Raw genomic sequence first — 25,003 nt, 5'->3', positions numbered from 1 at the left:
TATCTACCTGATAAGAGATTAATATCTGAACTACATAAAGAACTACCACTCAACAATGACAAAAAAAACTAATTTTAAAATAGGCAAAAAACTTAAATAATATTTCTCCAAAGATGACATACAGAAAGCCAACAAGCATATAAAACGATGGCCAATAAGCAGATAAAAAATGCTCAGCTACACAAATCATTAGAGAAAATGCAAATCAAAACCACAATGAGATATCACAGCCATTAAAAATGGCTACTCCCCAAATATTATAAAATATCAAGTATTGTCAAGGATGTTGAGAAACTGAACCTTTGTGCACTGTTGGCAGGAGTGTAAAATGGTACAACTACTATGGAAAACAGTATGGCAGTTTCTCAAAAATTAAAAATAGAACTACCACATGATCCAGCAATCCTACTTCTAGGTATAAATATATCCAAAAGAATTGTAAGTAGTATCTCAAAGACATATTTGCACACCTATGTTCCTAGTACTATTCACAATAGCCAAGAGGTATAAGCAACTCAAATATCTATCAATGAATGAATGGATAAACAAAATGTGGTATATACACACAATGGAATATTATTTGACCTTAAAAACGAAAGAAATCCTGTCACATGTTACAAGATAGATGAATCTTTAGGACATTATACCAAGTGAAATAATCCAGTCACAAAAAAGACACATACTGAATGATTCCACTTATATGCAGTAGTAGTCAAATTCACAGAAATCAGAAAGTAGAATAGTGATTATCAGGGGGCTACAGGGAGGAAAAAATAGGGAGTTGTTTAATAGGTATAGAGTTGCAGTTCTCCCAGATAAAAAAACTTCTAGATAGCTATTGCATAACAATGTGAACACATATAACACTACTGAACTGTACACTTAAAAATGGTTATAATGATAAATTTTGTTACATGATTTTTACCACAATTTAAAAAGAGCACATATCAAAAATTATGTACTTAATTTTTTTATATAGATAAGGTCTTGCTCTGTCACCCAGGCTGGAGTGCAGTGGTATTATCATGGCTCACTGCAACGTCGAACTCCTGGGCTCAAGCAACCTCCGCATCATCCTCACAAGTAGCTGGGACTACAGGTGTGCACCACCATGCCTGACTAATATTTTTAATTTTTGTAGAGATAAGGTCTCACTCTGTTGCCCAGGCTGGTCTTGAACTCCTGGCTTCAAGCAATCCTCCCACTTTGGCATCCCAAAGTGCTAAGGTTACAGGCATGAGCCACCATGCCCAGCAGAAATTATTTAGCTTAAACTTTCATACTAGAAGAAATGGAAAGGTTAACAAAGACCCTTCATAGTATTAATCTTCTCTGATTCCATGATGAGATTAATCTGACAAACATTTATAGGGCACCCATTCTATAAAAGCCACCAAGGGCCAGGCATGGTGGCTCACGCCTGTAATCCCAGCACTTTGGGAGGCCAAGGCAGGGGGATCACAAAGTCAGGAGTTCGAGACCAGCCTGACCAACATGGTGAAACCCTGTCTCTACTAAAAATACAAAAATTAGTCAGGTGTGGTAGCATGCATCTGTAGTCCCAGTTACAGGAGGCTGAGGCAGGAGAATCGTTTGAACCCAGAGGTAGAGGCTGCAGTGAGATGAGATCTTGCCACTGCACTATAACCTGGGCGACTGAGTGAGACTCCGTCTCAAAAAAAAAAAAAAAAAAGGCACCAAGGTAGTACCAAGGTTGTACAGTATATCTGAAAGTAGACATACAGTAAGTAAACCATAATATCATAGGCATGATATAAGTCTAAATATTCATAGCCATAACTCCTACTCAATTTAAGGAAGGCAAAAATGTTTTTCAGTTTAGATTCAACACTGCCAAGGGAAGTTTAATCTAATCATTAAGGGAACATCATATTTTCATCCTATGAGACCATCTTTCTCTAGTATGGTGATCAGTAATAATTGCATGAGTAAACACACATACACACACACACAAACACACACACACAAAGCAACTTCTGTTTCCCATGGATGAAGGAGTTAAGAAGTAGCTGTTGCTGTTACTTGTTAAGAACTCAGTTACTCTAATTTTCAATATGATTCATAAAGCTCCCCAAAGTAGAAAATGTCCATTTTGTACATGAGAATTCTACCAATTCCTCATAATCAACATTTTCTAAAATGTAATTCCTTCAACTTAATAGTTAATGTAGAAGAAACAAATATATACACATATATAAAGTGAGAGAGATATTAGGTAAAATCAGATAAAGGTGATGATTTTTATTCCTAAGGTATTCCCACACTATCAGTAAGCTCTTTTCTGTTCTGCCATGCAACTTACCTAATGACGCTCTTCCTTGAGTACAAACCAAGAATGTTTGAGTTCTAAATCTCAAGTCTATAAATCACTGTTCCTGCCCCCCAGGCAGCTGATATGGTTCATTTACATTTCCCCACTTTTTGATATTCGCTAAATACTATGTTTAATTTTATTTTGCATGATCCTTTGGGGAAGGGAAACTATAGATTGAACTTTTGAGGACGCGTTCTTGCACTTATGTTTGAAAACTGAGGCATGTCTAATGTACTGTAATCCATAACACTCCTAACCAAATAATTGAACCACCTTCTCAATGGCAGGCTGAGTTAAATCTGAGAGTATTGCCTAGCTTCCTCTGAGGAGCCAGCCCCCAATTCTCAAACTTCTTGCCTCACACCAGAAATAGAGTTACCTGTCAAACTGATGAAAACCACTTGCCTAGGATAACTTTCAGAATCCTGTATACATATTTAATCTACATTTTCCTGGTCATTATTTAAAGGACTTTTGGATAGACCTTACATTGCAGGAGCTGTGAGGGGTAATAAGAAAAGCAAAGAGAATAAACATGAGTGAATGGTATAAATAAATTATCTCCTCAATTTATTTCCATTCCTTTAACCTTGAAATATTTCCCACAGATCATCTACAATGCTAGAAACTGAGTGCTAATGGTGTAACCCCTATATGAATGCCTTAACAAACCAGGCCTATTGGCACACAGCAAAGGAGAGCATGAGACTGGAACAGGATCGCTTTTGGAATCAGACAGACATGGGAAATATTTTAATCTCAGCTCTTCCATTTAGCCGTTGTATAACCCTGGGCACATAGTAGTCTGAGCTTCAGTTTCCCCAACTGTAAAATGGGGATAACAACCGTTGCCTCAAACGCCATTAGGATTTTGTGAGAGAACACCACTAAAAGTACCTGGCACATTGTAGACACTTAACAGTCAAAATGAGCAAAGCCCTTTGATTTCCAACAGACATAAGTGATAGCAAATGCAATCAGACAGCTTGGTATCCCCTTTTCATTTGTTAGACATCATTATTTTTAGAATTATTGCAAGGTATCATTATCACTGGAACACAATAGAGATGTGAAACTCAAGAAAGGTGAACCCTGGTTGGAGAGGAAAAGTAAGTTAAAAACAAACAATAACACAAAAATGTTTGATTGCCTGTAACAGACCATAAATTCAAAGAAGAGAGCTGACATGACCAAGCAACATTTTATGGAAGAGCTGGAAATCAAGGGGAGCCTTGAAATAAGGACAAGACATCCTCTTCCCCATGGCTATGTGTTAACAAAGCGGCAGCAGGCATGTGTATCCATCAGGTATTCAGTGAACAGTAGAGACTATTTTTGCTGTAGTGCGGACTTTTGCATAGGCAAACAACAGAAGGTAAGATTGAATAAGATAAAGGAGCCAGGGATACTATTATGAGAACCCAAAATTTCAGAGAAATAAATCATGGTTGCTGAAAATCAGAGGTTTTTTTAAAAAAAGAAACAATATATAATCCAGTTGGTTTATTAATAGAAGATTGATCTATCAGAGACATCACTGAGTGGATTGAAGAAGAGAGATGCCAGAGACAAAGTGACCATGAGGAGGCCACTGTCACAATCCTAGTGTAAAGTGTTGAAAGCCTGAATTAGCATGGTGGCAGTACCATCTTTATGGCATGTCTCCATAAAGATGGAGACAGGAGTGACAGGCATTACAGAAATTCTCACAGACTTGCATTAGGAAGGAAGAAGGAAAACATGACACAGCAGCTTCAGGAGTGGCGGACTGAGAGAATAAAGGCACGACCATGAGAAGAAAAGACAATCTGGAGAGGAAATTAATCTAGGGACAAAAGAGGTAAATTTGGTTTCAGGCAGGTTGTTATCAATGTGACATCCAGAAAGAAAATGGTAAAGTCAGCATGTAAAGATGTGGGCTATAAACAGGAAGGGGAGCCCTGTGCTCAGAAAGGATGGCTGAATCCACAGAAGCTCCAAAGATTCTGATGCAAAAATGAGACCAGCACACTGAGCACAGCCCTTCTTGAAACCCAGACTCATGAAGGAAGTGAAGCCCACAGAGAAGTCACAGAAGGAGCAGAGAAACATAGGTGGTGTCATTAAAACCAAGGGGGTGAGTCTCTGGAAGAGAGGTGGTCAAGAAAGTAAGATCCAACAAAAAATCAAAGATGAGAGCTGAAAATAGGCTCACATATGACAAGTATGAGGCTCCTAGAGATCTTCAAAAACTCAAGTCTGAAAAAGTGTCAGATGGAAAAAGGAAATGAGGTAAGTAGGAAGAAAGCAGACACTGTGTAAATAGTCCATGCTTCCCTCTGCACTTTTCTAAAAGAAGTCTCATTCAGATTTTTAACATGGAATATAAGGAAACAAGGCTTTAAAAAACAGAAGAATCTGATAATACACACTGACGGTACTGGCACAGGCCCTAATCTTTCTTTTCTACCCTCCTTGTTTCCATCTGATTCCCTGGTTACCCCGCACAACCTCTCTCCATACTTATTTCTAGGCTGTACTTCTCAGCCTCTTTCCTCGCAGTAAGAGAGAGTCAGGCCAATCACCCCTTTCCCTTTTGCCTTTTTTTCTCTCTTTTCACTCATTATAGGGGCAAGGACAAAAGTCAGATTTTACGAGATAATCATAATTTGATAACTGTTTCTCTCTGTGTCTTCAAAAGAGGGACATCTTCTAAAATATACATGAAAATATTCTCAATATCATTAGTTATGAGGAAAATGCAAACTAAAACTACATTGAGATACTGCTTCACACCTACTACAATGGCTAAAATTAAAAAGATTAGTGAGGATGTGGAACAACTGGAAAACCATTTTGGAAAACAGTTGAGCAGTTTCTTAAGAAGTTAACATACACCTACCACACAATCCAGCCATTCTTCTGCTTGATATTTACCCAAGAGAAATGAAAGCATATGTCCATACAAAGGCTTGTACATGAAGGTTCATAGCCAAAAACTCAAACAACTCAAATGTCCAGTAAGTGATGAACAAACAAATTTTGATATATATCCATACAATGGGATACTATTCAGCAATAAAAATGAATGAAATATTGATAAGTGGAACAACATGGATGAATCTCAAAATAATTGTGCTGAGAAAAAAAAGGCCAGAAAAAAAGACTACATACTGCATATTTCTATTTATATAAAGTTTTACAAAATGCAAACTAGTCTATAGTGACAGAAAGTAGATTAATGGTTGCCTAGAGATGAAGGAGAAGGGTAGGAGAATGGAAAAAGAAAGGAATTACCAAGAAGCATCAAGAAACTTTTGAGGGTGATGGAGATGTTCACTACCTTAATTGTAACAATGGTTTCGTGGGTATATAACAAAACTGATCAAATTGCATATATTAAGCATGTACAGTTTACTGTATGCATCATACTTCAAAGTATTTTTGCATCATACTTTAAAGATATTTTTAAAATAATAGCCAGAGAAATTGGCAAAATTTGAATATGAAGTATGTATTAGATGACCTTATCCCTTTATCATAAAGCCACCATGGAGGCTAAGGAATGAGGATCTGTTTTTGCTAAAGGAGGAACACCAGCCAAGCACTCCCGTTGCCATCCTATTTTTGAGAGGAAAGTAAAAACTAGCTGTCTTTTTCACTGAAGAATTCCCTTTTAAGCAATATTTCCCAAGTATGCTCCTGCCTGTACTGTTTCATGTCTAAATCTGTTTGCATTACACAATCCTTTGGGGATAAACAATTTCTGTCTCTGTGTAGTTCCATGAATCAGATCAGGGCCTGTGGCTCTAATATGAAGGTATAGAGAGCTTCTCTGACCACTGTCGGGATCCCAGTTCTTTACCCCATGACTTCTTCAGCAGCAGACACTGAGGTCCCCCTACATGTTAAAAATATGAGCTTCCTTTCCAGAAATTATTTGCTGCTTTGTGAGTCTCATTCCTAGACAAATCCAGGCCCAGGCATTTATAAAAACAGGTCAAGCCTGAAGGTACCATATCAGATGCTCAGAAGAGTTCCAGAAAAGTAGGGAAAAGGTCAGAATCCCCAATTGGTCTCTCTTCTGAAATCATTAGAGAATAAAATCCTCCAAGGTTTCAAGCCATAGATAAGAAAAAAAAAAAAAACATCAAATATAAACTTTTTCCATGTATTTAGAATATAAATTAACAGGCTGAGTGCCCATCTCTATATTCCCATCTGGTGTCAAAGCTATGGCTGGCACTTAGATTAAAAATAAAGCTTTCAATATGGCATTACAATTATCTTCCTAAAACTGACTACAAAAATATAATCGAAATGAATTAATCTTACTCCCAACTCCAAAGTCACATGTTTATTCTGCTTTGTATCTTTAAAACTTTAAGAGACTAAATTTCCTCCAACTGATCACACACAGAAATATTTAATATGCTCTTCTTTAAAAAAAAAAAAAAAAAAAAAGAGCCAGCCTTGGTGGCTCGTGACTATAATCCCCACACTTTGAGAGGCCAAGGAGGGCAGATTGCTTGAGCTCAGAAGTTCAAGACCAGCCTAGGCAACATGGTGAAACCCCATTTCTACAAAAAAATAAAATAAAAAATTAGCCTGGTGTGGTTGGGTGTCAGGAGGCTGTGGTGGGAGGATCACCTGAGCCCAGGAGGCAGAGATTGCAGTGAGCCGAGATCTCACCACTGCACTCCAGCCTGGGTGGCAGACTGAGACCTGTCTCAAAAAAAAAGAAAAGAAAAGTTCCGGAAAGTTGCCTGAAAATCTCAAAATATTATTTAATTACTTATTCTATTACTTGATAGAAGGTGTAGTGAAATGGTACCATTTACAAATTTATACAAATTCAAAATACTCTTCTATATCATTTAAAACATTATAAAAATATATTTTACATGCATATACTTTATTCTTTGGAATAAATTTTAACTTTGGATATTACACATTTATAATTACATATTACTCTACACAGTAAGATGTGCAAAATCATGTACACTGCTCTTTATGGGCAATTTCAGGGATCTTTCAAGAGAGATTTTGACTAGACATGACTTTGTCTCTTACACCAACTCAGGACCTAACCTCATTCAGTATGAGACTCCTCCGCAAGCAGCCACTATTTCTTTACAGGACAGATAGTAGAAACTAGGGCAAGGATCTTATGCACAGGAAATCCTAGAAAAAATAAGGATGACCTTCACCAAAACCAGCAGAAGTGCCAGGGCAAAATGGCTCCAGAGCTCCCACTTCTCTGAAACCAGAGGGCAGGATTCCTGAGCATATCTGGTTAGGTCTTTCAACCTGCAGAATTGTTATCCTGTGCAGTCAGATATTCTGCCTATTGTTTAGACTAATGCTTTCCAGGTCATTTCCTTCAGATGGATCTAGTGATGATACTTTTCTCCAAAGAAAAAACTACAGTATTTGTTCTTCCTGTTATGTAATCGATGCATGCTGGTTTTTACCATTACATCTACATAAGTTCTAGTCTATTCTGTGATTATTAATTCTCTATATTACTATACTTTAAATATCCTTTCTTCTTTGGCTCTTACTTTCTACAGGTTTTCATCTTTCACTATATCAGTAAAGAAAATTTACTCCATTATCCATAAACTGAAGGCATTTTTACATTCCCTTTATCTCAAACTTTTTAAATAATCTCAAACACAGGAACATGATAACATCCACTATCATCAGTATTAAAAAATATTGTTCTGTTAGTTCTAGTTAATGAAATGAGGCAGAAAACAAAAACAAAAAAATACAACTATCTAGAAAGTAGGAGACAAAATTACATTATCTGTAGTCAATATAATGGCATATCTTTTTAAAAAAGAAAAGAAAGTAGAGAGAGAATGAATCACCAGAAATGCTACTAAAGCTAAATAGGAAGTTGAGTCAGTAAGCATTTTTATAAATTGACAATAATCAGATGAGAAAACATAATGAAAAGATGGTCTCATTGTAATCAGTTTATAGTAGCAGCAGAAGGATAAGTACTTCATCCTCATACACAGAATTTACTCCAAGTATACTCATTTGACCTACCGAAAAGTCTTTTACACTCTCTTCTCACTGTAGCCTAGACCATTGCGACGTTGTCCCCCTCCGAAATGGGTACAAAAATTCCTACCCTCCCAGGAATCCCCTCTTTGGCCTGGAGTAGATTCGAATATTTTAAAACAAAATAACACTTACAATATCTAATAATTAAAGAACAAAAATCCTACTGAATTTGACCAACAAATTCATCATCTAAAACAGGAGATAGTAAAGTAAAAATGGATAGCCAACAGAAGAACTACTATAATATTTCCATATTCATCAGCAGCATTAACTATAGTGAATACAGATATATATTAGAGAAAAAAAACCCACCTTGTTCTCCAAACACTCAGACCCCTCCTGATCACTAGTTCACACAGCGGAGAAAAAAACCTGAGTTAGAAAACTAATGGCAAAAACTGCAATTACTTTTGCACCAACCTAATACCTACTAGTAGTTTCTTAAGACTTGATGGGGCCCTAAAATACCAAATTTATGTCTCAGCTCCCAAATAAAACCATCCCTAAGACAATCCAAAAATAAGAAGGTTTACTCTTTTCTGAAGTCCTCTAAAGTCTATTTTCCCCCGTATCAGTGTTATACACTTTACAGCAACATTCTCCAATGAGGTTACTAACGTGCAGAACAAGCAACATTCTCTAAACCCCCTTCCCACCTATGTGGCCCACTCAACAACCATTTCCACTTCTCCTTCTTCCTAGCTAATACAATTCTAGTTTTGTTCACCTTTCTAAGTTGTCATGTCCTCCAGAGGCTGGGCTCCTCCTCAGACCCAGAATGAATTATAATGAGTCAAGGCTAATCATGCTGATCGCATTCCCACGACCAAGTCATTGGTTTAGGCATGAACATGTGATACAGCTATGGCCTATAAGATGTGAAGAGTACTTTCTAGAGAGGTTTCCTGAAGCTTAAAAAAGAACGGGACAGATACAATTTCCTGCTCATGTCTCTGGATGTAGCTATACAAAGATGGCTGCAGCAGTTCAGAGTATCACATCTTGGAACCTGAGGGAAAACTGAAGAGAATTTCTGAGACACTGAACCAGAGCCTTGAAGTTATTGAGCTGTTAGATCAAAAGCCTCTTTTGGGCCTTTGTTATGTGAGATAATAACTGTCTCCACTGTTTAATCCGCTTCCACTTGAGTTTTCTGTCACTTGCAACCAAAAACTTCCCAATAATGTACCATCTAGGTGGCCAGCTAGAACCCACTCCACCTGTAGCATAAGTCTCTGACAACAGAGACTTATAACAGACAAAACCAACCGATCTGTAAAAGGATATTTCCTTATTGCCAGACTAGCTCTTTACAAACAGGAGCCACTACTGATTATCTAGAAACTATTCTGTCTTTAGTAGAAATTACATTGAATTTCTCTTTTTGAGATGAGTACTTCTCACATAAATTTAATGTTAATATTTAATTTGGGGGGAAGAGAAAAAATTATTAATATCATAGTTTTACCAGTTTTAAAATGGTAACAATCTAATCTTTATTTATCTCTCTCTGATGAAGCCAGACTAGAAGAAATAGTCTTAAACCAGAGGGACCTAGTTCACATACAGAGATGAATTTCTTGAGAGAAAGGATTATAGTGAAAAAAATTCTCCAGGGAAAATGTGGAATCTCCTTGATGAAAGTCTTTAAAAATAGATATTTCATGTAGCTGTGAAGCCTTAGGCACTATATTTGGATTACATGACAATTCAAAAATCCCTGCCAGACCTATCTAGAGAGAAAACTCAGAAAGACAAATTTAGAAAAACATCTAAGTGCTAAAATAAAACAGAAGTAAAAACTTCTTAATCTCAAACTCTGGAATATATCTATCATATAACTATGTAAACCAGCTGTTATAGAAAATTCACTTCATTATCTATGGAGCAAAAAGATAAACACTATGATCAAAGATCCTACTATGTCTCAATTTCTGTAAAATCCTGACAGTGTCATTAAGAGACTTATTTGGCCAGAAAATATCCAGTGACTAATTTAACTGAAAATTAATTCATTTAATTAAAACGATAAATGAAAGCACTTACTAGATTAAAAAGAAATGGTATACACTTATCAGAATAAAACAGTTTCTGCCCTATTGCAATCTCATAACTAAGAGAATAAATTTTATACCATATTTTAGATTAAAAACTTTGCTGTCCAAGAGTAGCGCTGAATATAGACCCTCTTCTTAAAAATACAATTTGAAATATTTAAGATTTACTGCTACAGGGCATTAAATCACCACTCACATTTATAATGACCAAAATTTGCAACATTAATGTTGAAAAGCAAATGCAAATAAGTGTTTACTACTCCAGAGAAGTCACAAGGTTTATTGACATGCAATAGACAACTGGTCTTTGATTTAGAAACTAAGACACACAGGCTGGGCGCAGTGGCTCACACCTGTAATTGCAGCACTTTGGGAGGCCAGGCGGGTGGATCATCTGAGCTCAGGAGTTCAAGATCAGCCTGGGTAACATGGCAAAACCCCATCTCTACCAAAAATACAAAAAATTAGCCAGGTATGGTGGCACACGCCTGTAGTCCCAGCTACTTGGGAGGCTGAGGTGGGAGGATCACTTGAGCCTGGGAGGTGGAGTTTGCAGTGAACCGAGATGGTGCCACTGCACTCCAGCCTGGCTGGCAGAGTAAGATCCTATATCAAAAAAAAAAAAAAAAAGAAACTAAGACACAAAGATCATCATCTGTCAGCTGCTCATACAAGAGCAGGACATGGAGGGCACTAATGGTGGATGGTATGGTAAAAAGTCTGCGAGTCTCAGAAATATAGCCTACTGCTATGGCGCCTTTAGCTTCTGTACAAACTAGAAAAGTTTCCAAGTTATTGTAGACCCATAGATGCCTAGCTTGGGGAGCAGACAGTTCTGCACACATTAGAAAATAATGTCTCTCCACCTAGTAACACTGTACGGTGTACATCTTGCACTATGGTATGCAATGGCCCCAAACTTGCCTTCAGGAGCCCCACGCCCAGTGGCAGACAGGAACTCTCTTGTCTTCTAGGAATAGAAGAAAGTAGGTTAAGTCTCAATCTTAACAGACTCAAGTATCAAGGCCCTCCTTAATTCCAGAGAAGTTGGAAGCAGCTAAGGTTCCATTCAATTGGGCCCTATTCTCAAGAAACAGAGAAAGAGAAGGGAAAAAAAAAAAACAAAACTCCAGAGAGATCAAGTGATCAAGACCTGCAGCTTCTTTTTTTTTTTTTCAGAAGTAAAATATTATATTGTATTAGTCCATTTTAACGCTGCTATGAAGAAATACCTGAGATTGGGTAATTTACAAAGAAAAGAGACTTAATTGACTCACAGTTCCACATGGCTGGGGAGGCCTCAGGAAACTTACAATCATAGTGGAAATCATCTCTTCACAGAGTGGCAGGAGAGAGAATGACAAGTGCAAAGAGGGGAAAAGCCCCTTATAAAACCATCAGATCTCATGAGAACTCACTCACTATCACGAGAACAGCAAGAAGGTCTAATGATCTAATGATCTAATCCCCAGATCTAATGATCTAGTCCCCCCATGATCTAATCACCTCCCACGAGGTCCTTCCCTCAACACATGGAAATTACAATACAAGATGAGATTTCAGTGGGGACCCAGACCCAGACCATATCATATATCTTCACTTTTTAAGCAGCTTTTCATAGCATAGACTTCAACTTTATTGAAAGTATATTAGTTTATCAATATGCATGATTTTTACCTATACGAATATTAATAAAAATGCTCTGTACTTTTCAGAGGAGGGCCTAAAACTATAAAACAAAGCTATAAAAGGGATTATCATTACATTAACTATTTTGAAAAGGATGGCTTCTTTTGTTTGTTTAAACTTTGACTTTGAAGATTTCTATTAAAAACAGATTATAACTAGCCATAACCAAAGCTTGGCTTGACTTAAGGTTGGCTAAGAAAATAATGTATTAAGTAGCCTTCTAGAATGAAAACGCAGGATTAGCATCCACTCAAACTAAACATTCCAACTCAGTATTATAAACAAATGAGAAAATGATATTTGCTGTTTAAAATTAACAATATATGCAATAGGAAATTGTTTTGATCCTGAAAAAGAAAAAAAAAGTCGAAGCTTGAATATAAAGAAAAATTATGCAAACACATCCACACTCCTACATATTTATCCTAAAGTCAAGCCTTTGGTACACTGAAGTAAAATAAAACATAAGTCATTTTTGTTTATTGTGACTGGTTATGCTAATACCACTATAATTTCTATGAAAGCCTTTCATGAGCCAACAGGCAAAAATATTGTAGATTTTCTGTAGCGGGATAGAGATTCTGCCAGCAAAGAAGCAGGGTAGATTAGAACAGATGTTTGAATGTGAAGCATCACCTGCTCTGACTTCTAACCCCAATCTTTTTTAACTACAGGACTTTTCTAGGTAATTACAAGATCAACCTACCAAGGTTAGCAGCATAGGGTTTTCAAAAACACCACCACCTGTCACAGAGACACAACTGTCACAGTCATATGAGAAAACCAAAGTCCCACTAAGCAAATCAAGAAGACTAGGCAGTGTCCACATAACAATGTTATCAGCACTTCATTGACCAAATTAGGAGATCTGTAGGTCTTCAACCAAAAACTGATGGAACAGGCTTTGGAGACAGGGAGCTCTAAGTCTGAATGGCAGTTTCAAACCCTAGTTTCACCACCCACAAGCTGTGAGAGACCCTGGGCAAATTACTTAACCTCTCAGTGCCTTAATTTCTACACCTACAAAATGGGGGATAATATAGTACCTACCTCATAAACTCTTATCAGAATTAAAATTAGATAACATATATAAAGTACTTTATAAATACTGCCTGGCATATTATACATACTCAATAAATGTTAGCAATTGTTATTACCATCAATAATGGTGGCTTCTCCTTTATTCCTTTGATCCAGAAATCCCACTTCTGGAAACCCACCCTAGAGAAATAATCCAAACTACAGTAGAAACACAAAAATATTTATTACAATGGTATTTACAATGGTAAGAAGTTAGAGGAGCCTAAGTGTATACCAATAAGGAAGCAGTTGAGTAATTTCTCAAATATCTACTCAATAAAATATTGTTCTATCACTAAAAAATACATTCAAAATATAAATATAAAGAATTAAAATAGGCCGGGCGCGGTGGCACATGCCTGTAATCCCAGCACTTTGGGAGGCCGAGTGGGGCAGATTGCCTGAGGTCAGGAGTTCATGACCAGCCTGGCCAACATGGTGAAACCCCATCTCTATTAAAAAATATGAAAATTAGCTGGGCATAGTGGCGGGTGCCTGTAATCCCAGCTACTCAGGAGGCTGAGACAGGAGAATTGCTTGAACCCAGGAGACAGAGTTTGCAGCAAGCCTAGATCGTGCCATTGCACTCCAGCCTGGGACAGAACAAGACACCGTCTTAAAAAAAAAAAAAGAGAAAGAGAGAGAGAGAATTAAAATAAATAACAAATCAAATATAAAGCATTATAGAGCAAAATGACAGTATGTTTATAGAATTATACAAAGAAAAACAACTAGATTTAAATCTACATATGTATATTTTTATAATTATGTAAAATTATATTTAAAATGCATATTGTTTTAAAAAAGGTGAAGCTGGGCACAGTGGCACATACCTATAGTCCCAGCTATTCAGGAGGCTGAGGCAGGAAGATCATCTGAGCCCAGGAGTTTGTGGCTGTAGTAAGCTATGATGGTGCTATTGCAATCCAGCCTCAGCAACAAAGCCAGATCCTGCCCACCCCACCCCCTAAAAAACAAACAAACAAACAAACAAAATGACCAGCAAGCAATACACCAAAAATGTAACAGTAGATGTGACAGGGTAATAAGATTTGGAGGAATGTTTCTTCTTTTCTATAATATCTATCATGGAGTCATATTATTTTTATAATATTAAAATTAGTTTACTTTAAAATATATTTGGCTTTGCTGTAGATTTATTTTGACATTCATTAAGTAGAATTACTAAAATGGTAACAAAAGTTATGCAAACCGTGACATCAGTCTTACCACCTCAAGAGTTATCCACTCCCATCACATCCTCTCCCTCTCTTTCAACAATGGCCCACACTCCTGAGTTTCATCTTCACTGCTCTGTCTCAAGCTTCCCAGTTGACCCTCTCCCCTCATACTTCTATCTTGTTAGTTCAAATCAATCCTCCACATAGTTTGGAGGAGCAGGATTACTAAAGCATGGATTTTATGCCATTCCTATACAGTAGTTCTCCAATATATACAGAACATGGCCCAGGCTCCTCAGCACAGCTTCAATAATAGTGCTAATAGTTCCAGCAGCATCTCCCACTCTCCTCACCTGTGTGTATCCCAAACCCCAGGCCATGGCTCAACAGGGGGACCTAGCATGCTGGTATATTTTTGTCATTGTAAGTTATGTCACAAGCAATGTGTTATCCATAATGGTTCAAGTACCTTAGTTGTGAATTATTTATTTTTTTAAACTAGCTAGAAAAATATCAGTTTTATTCCTATTATCTCTTCCCATTTACCTGCATTAAAAATGAGGATGGAATCTATGCTGAAACATTGCCCATAACTCTCTGTTTCCCATGGAGGCATGATACAAATAAAATCTTCTCTGCCACATGAGTCACAGCGGAAAGGGATACTCCAAACCTGAGCTCCTCACAAAGTGGCATCACTGGAAGTGCTCTCCACCTGCAAAGGGAGCAAGCAGGCTGCCTTGCTTCAAATTATGGCTGGCAATTAAATTTTAAAAGCCACCTTTTCTCCTCATAAAAAAGCAAGGGGAGGAGGATAGAGGAACTCTAGAGACAACCAGAGACTAGGAGATAAATCTTTTTAGAATCATTCTACTCCATCAAGATGGAGACAGCATCTCAGCAGGTTAAAGGCCAAGAATTTCATTTCATGGATTTTTCCACTCCCAGTGCTGATATGAAGTTTCTTTTTCAAATAAATATACTTAACATTAAAAAAACAGTTAATTTAAAAATAAGTTTAGTATATCAAAACACAGAGGGTACTTGAATATGGAAAAAAATAATGAATGAGCTTCTAGAATGATTACCATTGGGGAAAGCCTACTCCTGACAAATAAGACTACCTGCCTTCTTCCAACGGTGCCTGCATTTTATTTCCTCTGTACCATTTCCATATTTTTTCTTCAACCTCTAATGTCATCTTCCCCTCCTTTCTCCGCCCAATCGCTGTCTACAGAAATGCTAGGATACAATTAAATGTCAGTTCCTCTTCAAAATTATCCAAAATTTCCCAAGCTCCTTCAGTCAAGCCATCACACACTTGTAGGTGGCAGGCATCTTGTAACTCTGCTATTTTTTTTAAAAAAAGCTCATCTCTCCAAGTAGATAGAATGCTCCCTGAGGACACAGAATGCACCAAATCATCTTTAGACATCACATAGAACATAACACTGCTTTTCACAGGTGCCAAACTATACAGAAAATGTTGGCTTAATTGAACTGAATTTCTTAACAACCTGTTCAGAAGATGCAGCAAGGTCAGCAGTCAGGTTCCTACATTCCCATACAAAAAGGTCTTTAAGCACAGGCATAGAAGGAGGGTTTCATTGAAAAAAAAAATTTTTGCAGAAACTTTAATGTGCCATTTTAAACCAAAATAATCAGAATCTTCTCTTAAACCATAAGGCATTTGTCCATACTAAATCCCTAGGCCTCTTATACATCATAATGTGAAAGCCGAACATTTACTAACAGTAGCTATAATGTCTGAAAAGCAGATCATTCACTGTGCCAGTCATAATTTATTTATTCAGAAGTGTATCTTATTTCAGAAGGAGTCAATGAAACTTACATAAATACATGTAATACAAGCTAAAATGACATATCTAAGAGAAGAGAAAAATGGTGATATGGTTTGGCTGTGTCCCCACCCAAATCTCATCTTGAATTCACACATATTGTGGGAGGGACCCGGTGAGAGGTAATTTGAAACATTGGGGCAGGTCATTCCCATACTGTTCTCATGATAGTGAATAAGTCTCACAAGATCTGATAATTATATAAGGGGAAGTTTCCCTCCACAAGCCCTCTTCTTCTCCGGTCTGCCACCATGTGAGATGCGCCTTTCACCTTCCGCGATGACTGTGAGGCTTCCCCAGCCACGTGGAACTGTAAGTCCATTAAACCTCTTTCTTTTGTAAATTTCCCAGCCTTGGGTACGTCTTTATCAGCAGCATGAAAACGGGCTAATACAAATGGGATAAAGGAAAATTGAGTGTAGGAAAGATAAACTGTCCTAGGAGTGAGGTTCATGTACCAAATGAATGTATTCCATAAAAGTCTGCACATTTGCTAGAGGTAGGTCAGGCGTTTGGCTCTTAATACTTGTAGCAGCCAACAAACCCAGGATGGCCCAATCAGTTACATAATTCAGCATCCTTAAGATAAATAGGTAATAGAGTACTATTTCTCCCTTGGTCCTTATTAAAATGACACTATATAATATAATAAATGATTTCCCCAACAACATTCTTGCAGTTGATTTCTCAGAGCTAAGGAGACTATTCCTCCAAACAACCCTCACAGGCAAATGACAGCAAACAATTCAATAAAAGCAAATGATGGAGAGGAAAGCAGGAGGGCCAAGCAAGGGGTTCAGATACACAGTTCCTTGCAGAGCTAGATGCATCAAAAACAGATTTTATTCTATCTAGACTAATCTGAAATTCAGAGGCTTCATGCATCCACTTGTCTCTGAAACTACAAAGAAAATTTGATATGCATGTCCTTTTTTCTGGGGAATATGTCTGTAGTTTCATAACATTCTCAAAGAGCAGCATGACTCAAGAAAAGTTAAGAACCACTGATCTAAAGAATCAGACTATATATATATATTCTTCAGGCAACCCTCCATAAGGAGTTTATTTTCTGAGCTTCTGAGAAGTGCTGAGCCTCAAGACTGCAGTCCCTGGCAAGCGCTTGAAGTATGGCTTCTCCCTCATGCAAAATGTGGAACTCTGGGCTTTAACCACTGGCCAAGCTGTGTGTCAATTATCAAGATACATAAGACCTTTAATAGAGTAGTGCTCATGAACATATGGAGCACATAACAATCTATTCTTCTAGCTAGGCTTCAGCCATGAACATTGATAGAGGTGCCAAAGGATTTGGTGATATTTCTTCTAGATGGTATTAAAAAAAAAGAAACAAAAAAAAACCACCTTTTGCCTGTAGATAAAAATTACAAGTAAGCAAAAAACAATGATTTTCCTAGACAAAAATCATTTTTATCTTAAAATAATCTTTCTACATCAATTTATATAACGAGCTCCTTTTTACCTTTTTGTTGTTTTAATCTTGTTATATAAGAAAACAATCACTGCCATACCTTTAGACACATACACACACTGTGAACCATCCACACACAGTATCATGGGTAGAATCAAGGGAGGAAGCTGGCCTGTAGGACCACTGAGATAAGGCTCTTTAAAATCTCATCCATCTAGAAGAAGCCACAGCCCTACAGAGTCTGGTCCTCAGCATAAAAAGTCCAGAGACATATCTTTGCCGAAGAATTCACAGTTAAATATGCTCAAGAGAACTAACTCATGGTAACCCAAATCATAAGAGGCTGAAGTACAAATCAGAATACCAATTTCTTAATTAATCATAGAGAATATTCCTTTTGACTAGTAAGAACATTTACACCTAAAGCCATGACACACTTTTCTCAAATATCTGGATAACTGAAATCCTGAATTAGTAATCAGGAGTCCACTGAAAGTTAGAACCTTGAGATATAGAGAGTTTGGGGGATATCTAATAAATTATCCCTGCACTACATACATCTTCATAGCAATCAAAGTTGTGGCTCACACAGGAAGAGTCTCTCTCCCTTGAATATTGCTGCCCCAGCACTGCAGACTTCTTGGTCTTCTTGGCCTTTCCTCTTCCATATCCTTCTCTCCTTTAGGTACTTCTCTAGACAGGGTATAATACAACTGATGAAGGTGCACCTTACAAGCATTATTATCCCTATTTTTTAGATAATAAACTCCCAGATAAAGCTGTTTCAGCAACTTGTCCAATGTCGCAGCTAGAATAAAGCAGAGCACAGATTCAAAGCCAGATCTCAAGTCAAAACCTATGCTGCTAATCTTGAAGTAAACAATACCTTCAAGGCGTTTTTTCCTGGGCCTTCCTACCTACCAGTCTGATTTAAATGTCCCTCCTCTGTGTCACCGTAACACTCTAAGCGCACCATGACTATAATTTTTGGTATAGAGGTCTATCTCTCTCACTAGACTGAAACTTTTTGAGGATAGGGGCTATATTTCATTCACCCTTGTATCCCCAGGGCACCATCTATCTAGGTAAATATTCAAGCCAATTTGTCCAGTGGTTTCATATAGAGATCAACAAACTGAAGGCCTTGAACTAGCCACATAGCCTTAGGAAGGTCACAACTTCTCCAGGTATCAGCATCTCAGCTTAAAAGAAAAAAAAAAAAGGGTGAGGGATGAAATTGATATACACAGATGAAATGGATATACAAGGATATACAAGGTAATGTCTCCTCTGCATCTAAAGAGTACTACAATTACAGACGGGCCCGAGGTTTTGATGGTCTATCTTACTAGTGTGAGTTATTAGAAATAAAATTAAACTCCTCATTTATCGTCTGCACCATTCTAGAGCTAGAATATACGTAAATAATAGAAAGTTCAGAAAAAGCTTCCTCTTCTGTGACACGAGCTAACATCATCTATACTAAAATCAAACAGTGGCACCCTCCTCTGGTGAATGTTAAAGGAGCTAAACAACACACAAGAATTAGATGGTAGGATTTTGAATGATATATAAAGAAAAAGCAAGAGAAATTATCTAATATTATTTGTCACTGTTACACTCCCAATAGCAATTAAGTAACTCCTTTTGTAGCACTTTCCTTATTTTGCCCTAAAACAAAGCCAAAATGAACTAACTGGCTACATACGATAAGGGACTATGAACAGAACAAATACTCTATTTTTCAGAGTACTGATAATATCAATTATTTTGCAAACAGCATGCTTTTTAATGTAAGGCACAAAGAAAAGTATTTCATGGTTTGGCTAAAGATTATCATCTTTTCATTTGCAGTTAAAAAATTTAATGACAAGCCATGTACGTGTAAAATACTTTTAGTAAAATAAAAGCATTTATCGTGTCCCTTTTCTGGATGGTACATTTACCACAAGATACTACTAGAAATTTTTCAACCTGAAAAGTGTTTTGGTCTGCAACTTTCAGGTTTTACAGTATCAACTTAAAAGAAAAAAAAATTAAATCACCCAATCACTTACACCTTTTTAGCCCAAGGCTGAAACTATGCCAATGCATCACACCCAGACAACCACAACCCAAAATTTCACATTACTATTACAACCAAATCTTTAATAAAATTAAAACTGTGCTTTCTAAGACCAGAAGCAGATTATCACCAGCCACCAATTTTAATATAAAAATATATAATAAATATAAGCTTGTTAAATGATTTACAAAGGAAGGAATCACAGCTTCCTTCACCCTCATTGAATTTAGGCACAAAAAAATGAAAATACAGATAGTCTGCTTCAAGCCAAGAAGACAAATCAGCCATTATACTGGCAACTTTGTCATTAAGATATGTTTTTGCCCATGTACACAGCCTTTTTTCCCTCAATTAATTTTATATCTTTCACTTACTCTGTGACCAAGGGGAGGGGACCCCGACACTACCCAAGAGGTTACAAATTTACAACCAGTGAGAAACTTGCATTCTGAAAAAACAGAATATTAAAAAAGCTAGAGTGGATGGAAAATGGCAAAAACTGATTTCAGTTCTACCAAATGAGTTTTCCTACTAAGTTTGTCATTCTTGGCTAAGTTGGTTCTACAAGGCAGGTAGGCACAGTAGCATGAAAAGATTAGCAGAGTGATGGGTAAGGAATGCAGATAAGATATCCAGTTGAAAGCTTTCTCAATGTTTACCCAAAACAAAGGCCAAAGAACAAGCAAATGCTTGAAAAAGAATGGCAGTCCCTGCAGTTCCCTACAGCCTACCCAGAGATCAGAGGGCAGAGAAGAAAGTTGGGGGAAAACTTGTATGGGAGTTCGGGGGAGGGGTGTAATCAAAAACAGGAAGGGGTTAAGAATAAGAAAAGTATGCTGCCAAAAGGGAAAACAAAGAGTATGCAGCAATGAACCCGTTACAAACCGCCAATTTGAGAGATGGGGTGATTGGCCCAGTGTTCTTTGGAGCATGGCGCTAGAGCCACATTTGCCTCTCACTTTGCCTGGGCCAATGCGCAAGGACCAGAGCCAAGCCTTGCCTAACCTCCAGGAAACCTGGGCCTCAGCGCACAACCCGGGTGCCACAGAAATGTGGGAGAGGGAACTGAACTGGCCTCTAGCTATCTCCTGCTTCCAGATGAACCACAAACAAAGGAATCTAGAAGCAGGACGACGTCTGCACCCCTAAGCCCGCCAGGGCGCAAGGGTGAGGTCAAAGCACCGCCTCCTTTGCGGGCATAGCCACCTCTGCAAAGGCCAGGGACATCTAGGTCCCGCTCTGAGATCCTAGTGAAAACAAGCGGCCAGCGAGGCGCTCCTGTCAATTGGCCCGATTGCACTTGTAAAGTTGATAGAGTTGGAAAGAAGCGCAGAGCTGCCCCTCGGATTCCTCCCTAGAGTGAAGGCGATGGGAAGGAGTCACAGCTTCCTTCACCCTCAGTGAGCTCGCTCTGCAGATATAGCCTGTTTGCCTAATGAAGCATAAGATATTGTCTTCCTTCTCTGTGCCTAGTTCAGCTCAAACCCTAGAACAAGGGCACTGGGGTCTGGGACCAAAGTTCACTGGAGATACCATTAATTCTCCTTGCTAAACTAGCACAGTGTTTGCTGGGTTCCGGCCTTGGGAACCTCACATTAAGTAGCAACAAATATGCTGTGGATGACTCTCCTTTCCCTAAAGTGGACCCTCAGCACCAAGAAGTCTGGATCCAGCAGTGCTTTTGGCAACTTGAGCCGCATTTGTCCAGCCAGGCACCGTGGTGTCATCACCACGCCCCTCGCACCCAGATCCTCTCCCGCTGCGCACACGCTGTCCTGTTGTTTATACACACACACACACACACACACACACACACACGAGACATACACGGACACAAATACAAAGCCCCGGGATAGCTCCTACCTCTCCCCCGTGCCCGTCGAAGATCCCGAAGATGGAAGGGTGCGTCTTGTTGGCCAGATCCGTGAGAACTTCGAAGCGGTCCTCCATGTGGTCTCTCCGGCCCTGGATGGAGTACACCGCCACGTTGTGGTTCTTGAACTCCCAGGTCTTGGAAAACTCGGCCTCGAGCACATCAAGCCCCCCGAGTCGATCGTTCTGCATGATCTCGGCTACCTTGCCCTTCACCATCTTCACGGCGTCCCGGCTGGACTTCACGATGGTCTTCACCTCGTCGGTGTGGAAGAAGTAACTCCATAGAGCCAAGCTGATGCACAGCAGGAAAAGCGTCTCGGGTCTCAGCAAGAAGTAGCGCATGATGCGACCCAGCAGAGACAGCAAAGTCATTGTATCCTCTATCATTTATTATCGCTAGAGCCTCAACCACCACCAGCGACGCGCGCCCCGAAGGCTCGCCGGGTCCGGGAGCACTGCGGGGACAGCCCGCCGGGAGGGAGGCGGAGCAGTGCCCGAGGGTGGGGGAGAGGATCGCGGAGCCCAGCCAGAGGCAGCCGAGCAAGCGGCTCCGAGCAGGCAGCGCGAGCAGAGGCAGCTTCCCTTTTGTCTCCCCGCCTCGGCGGCCCGGAGGCCCGTCCCTGCCGCCCGCGCCGCCTCCCTTCCCTGAGCCCCTTTGTGAGACCGCGGCGGCGGCGGTAGCAGCAGCCGCCGCAGCAGCAGCCGCGGGTGCCCCGGTTGGGCAAGAAGAATCAAGTTAAAGTTGCGCTGGGCGGGTCTGCCGCGGTGAGCGGGAGAGTTCAGGGGCGCCGGCGCCCGCGCGGTCCCTCCGGGGGTGCCCCCTCGAGACTCCGGGGAGCAATCAGCAGGTGAGGCGCAGGGCTCCAGAGCCCGGCGGACGAGGGATGCAGGTCCCCTCGGTCGCCGCCGAAGGGAAGCGCGGAGATGGCGGAACGTTCCAATTCCTTCACACACCCCGGGGGCCCCAGAGAATAAAAGTTTTGCGGGAGCCTGGGCAGAGACAGGGGTACGCAGAGCCCGGCGACGCCGCACGGTCGGTACTGAGCCGCAGGCGGCCGGCTGGGCTCTGCCTGCCTCTCCCAGGCACCTCCCGGCTCGGCTCGGCTCGGCTCAGCTCGGCTTCACTCGCGCGCTCCCTCCTCGCGTCCCGGCTCGCGCGCGCTCCGCCCCCCGCGCGCTCGCCCCGCCCCGTCCCGCTCCTTGAGTCGGGACTCGACACCCCGAGGTGTTCCCACCGAGCTGTTAGAGGCTGAGCAAGTTCCGCGGCCGCCGGTGCGGGCTCGCAGCCCCATGCGGTCCAGGACAGCCAAGGGGGAGAAAAGAGGGAGGTCCGCTGCCTAGCTCTTGCGAATCGTTGTTCCTTCCCCCTGTGCCGGCTCCTAAGACAAGCTAATACTGACCCCGGTAGTCTTAGCGTTGGTTTTCCAGGAGCTATTACTGCTCACTGGGAAGCCGAGAGCCATACGTGAGCGTTCCCCCCTTCGGCGGCTGCACTATAGTGCGGTCCCCGCTTCGCCAGCCATAAGGCAAGCGAGAAGGGACGCACTTCTCCCGGCTTGCAAAGCGGTAGGGAGACGATCGGGCCGCTGGCCGCGGTCTCGGCGTTCAGCAATAGAGGCCTTCCCGGATCTCCCGAGAGGCGGGGAGCGAGCCTGGGTCTAGCAGCCTTCTCCCTCCCGAGAACAGCAGAAAGGGGGGACTCGACAGAATGACCTCTGTTTCCCCAAGGAAGTGCACTCTGACGATAACCTCGGGAGGGACGAGAAGGGCCGCTCTTTCGGAGAGCGGCCGCCGCCCCTGGAGTAGGGGACTCAGCGGCCACGAAGGCCTTCCCTGCTCGCGACCTTTCCACGGGAAGGCACGAAGCTTCCGATGGGGGCCCCGGGGCGCTCCTGACTTTTCTACGGCGCGAGGGCTCTGACTCTGCGGTTCAGGTTTGAAAGTCCTTTGGAAGCTCGCAAGTGGTGGTCTCACACCACCTCCTCGGTCATCGCAGGAAGAAGGCGCAGTGAGGGCGGGAGTCTGGATGAGCGGAGAGTAGCCGCCGCGGAGAAGAGTGCGGGCTTGCAGGAGCCGACGAAGATAACTCGAAATGTGGGCAGGCAGGTGTTGGTGGGTCTTGAAGGTGGGAAAGCACGAGAAAAGAACAATGTTCGCGTCCGCTTAGAATACGGAAACAAGTGAGCTTTAAAGGAAAATAAATACTCATTCTCATTACCCCTGTCCAGGAAGAAGAGTGCTGATCTGCTGCTTCCAGTCCGCTGGGCTGGAGAGCAGAAAGAGGCTACTTGATCCCAGCCAAGCCAGTGTCTGTCCCCCAGCAAGCACTTCTGCCTTGGTGTGATCCCCATTCCTTTTCTAAAAATAAAAAATAATAAGAAGTCCTGGAAGGAAATACACTAAAATGTTCCCAGTGGTTAATCATGCGTACAGTAGTAGATTATATGCAGCTTTCATTTTCTGCTTTAGACTTTTGTCTATTTTCCACAACTTTTCTAAAGTTTCTACAAAGGCCATATATTTCCACCATAAGCAGAAAAAATGAAAACGTAAGCATTTAAATGGCACATACAATATAATCTCAATAATATAAACATGCATACAAAAGACAGGAAGGAGATATGAAGAACTGCTAACAGTATGTTATTTTTCACAACTAGGATATAGTCTCCTGTCCTGCTTTACCTTTCAGGTATTTTCATCTGATAAATAGAGAAACAGTTTAAAATAAATTCAGTCATTCTGTTCAATAGTCAAGAGGTTCCAAAATGAGATAATGAATTTAAAAGCCTTCAGGAACTATAAAGAAAAGTAATGCATTAGTATTATTTTGAAGATAAGTTTACAATATTTCTTACTGTAAATTATCAAATCACTTTTGGGTGCATTGTCAGTCTTTCTGTACATGGATTCGTTTCACTGTGGCAAAGGCAACTTGCAGATAAGCTGATAAAGATTCCAGAACTACAAATCAAACTAGGCCCTGGAGTAGCAGTAAAATTCCAAACCCAAAGGCCCATCCAGTCTGTCCACTACGTTCCTATGTTGATGAGAGCAGAACAGACACTCATGAGAGACATGACTTCTGCTTCCCCCATAACTAAGAAGAGAGATTACCATACTGATGATCTCCCTGGAGGTTTCATAGCAAGGTTTGACTTGATGAATTAATTAATAAATCTAAATATCCTGAAGATTTGGTGGAAATATGCTTTGACATTTACATCTAAGTGTTCATCCGTGAAAATCAATAAAATATTTTTTCATGCAGACCCTATAGGCATTTTCTTACTAAAAAATTCATGTGGTTTATGTGGCAATTTCCAAAAATGCCTAAATAAACTCTGTTATAGTTTACTGTTAATATTAATATATT

At 40.2% G+C, this 25,003-nt stretch overlaps 1 protein-coding gene across 1 annotated transcript in view; it reads right to left on the bottom strand.

Annotated features, from left to right (window-relative positions):
* The window catches only part of PPM1L (protein phosphatase, Mg2+/Mn2+ dependent 1L), a 318,004-nt gene extending 295,316 nt beyond the window's left edge, over positions 1-22,688 (bottom strand). The window contains exon 1 of the mRNA XM_001158703.7: positions 21,616-22,688. Within this exon, the coding sequence (XP_001158703.1) occupies positions 21,616-22,014 (399 nt within the window). The 5' untranslated portion in view covers positions 22,015-22,688. The remainder of the gene's footprint in view (positions 1-21,615) is intronic.
* Between the last annotated feature and the right edge of the window lie 2,315 nt (positions 22,689-25,003).

Source organism: Pan troglodytes, chromosome 2 (assembly GCF_028858775.2).
Source record: "Pan troglodytes isolate AG18354 chromosome 2, NHGRI_mPanTro3-v2.0_pri, whole genome shotgun sequence".
Classification (NCBI taxonomy): Eukaryota; Metazoa; Chordata; class Mammalia; order Primates; family Hominidae; genus Pan; species Pan troglodytes.
The sequence above is the reverse complement of the archived record's forward strand: the minus strand, read 5'-3'. Positions and strand labels throughout refer to the sequence as shown.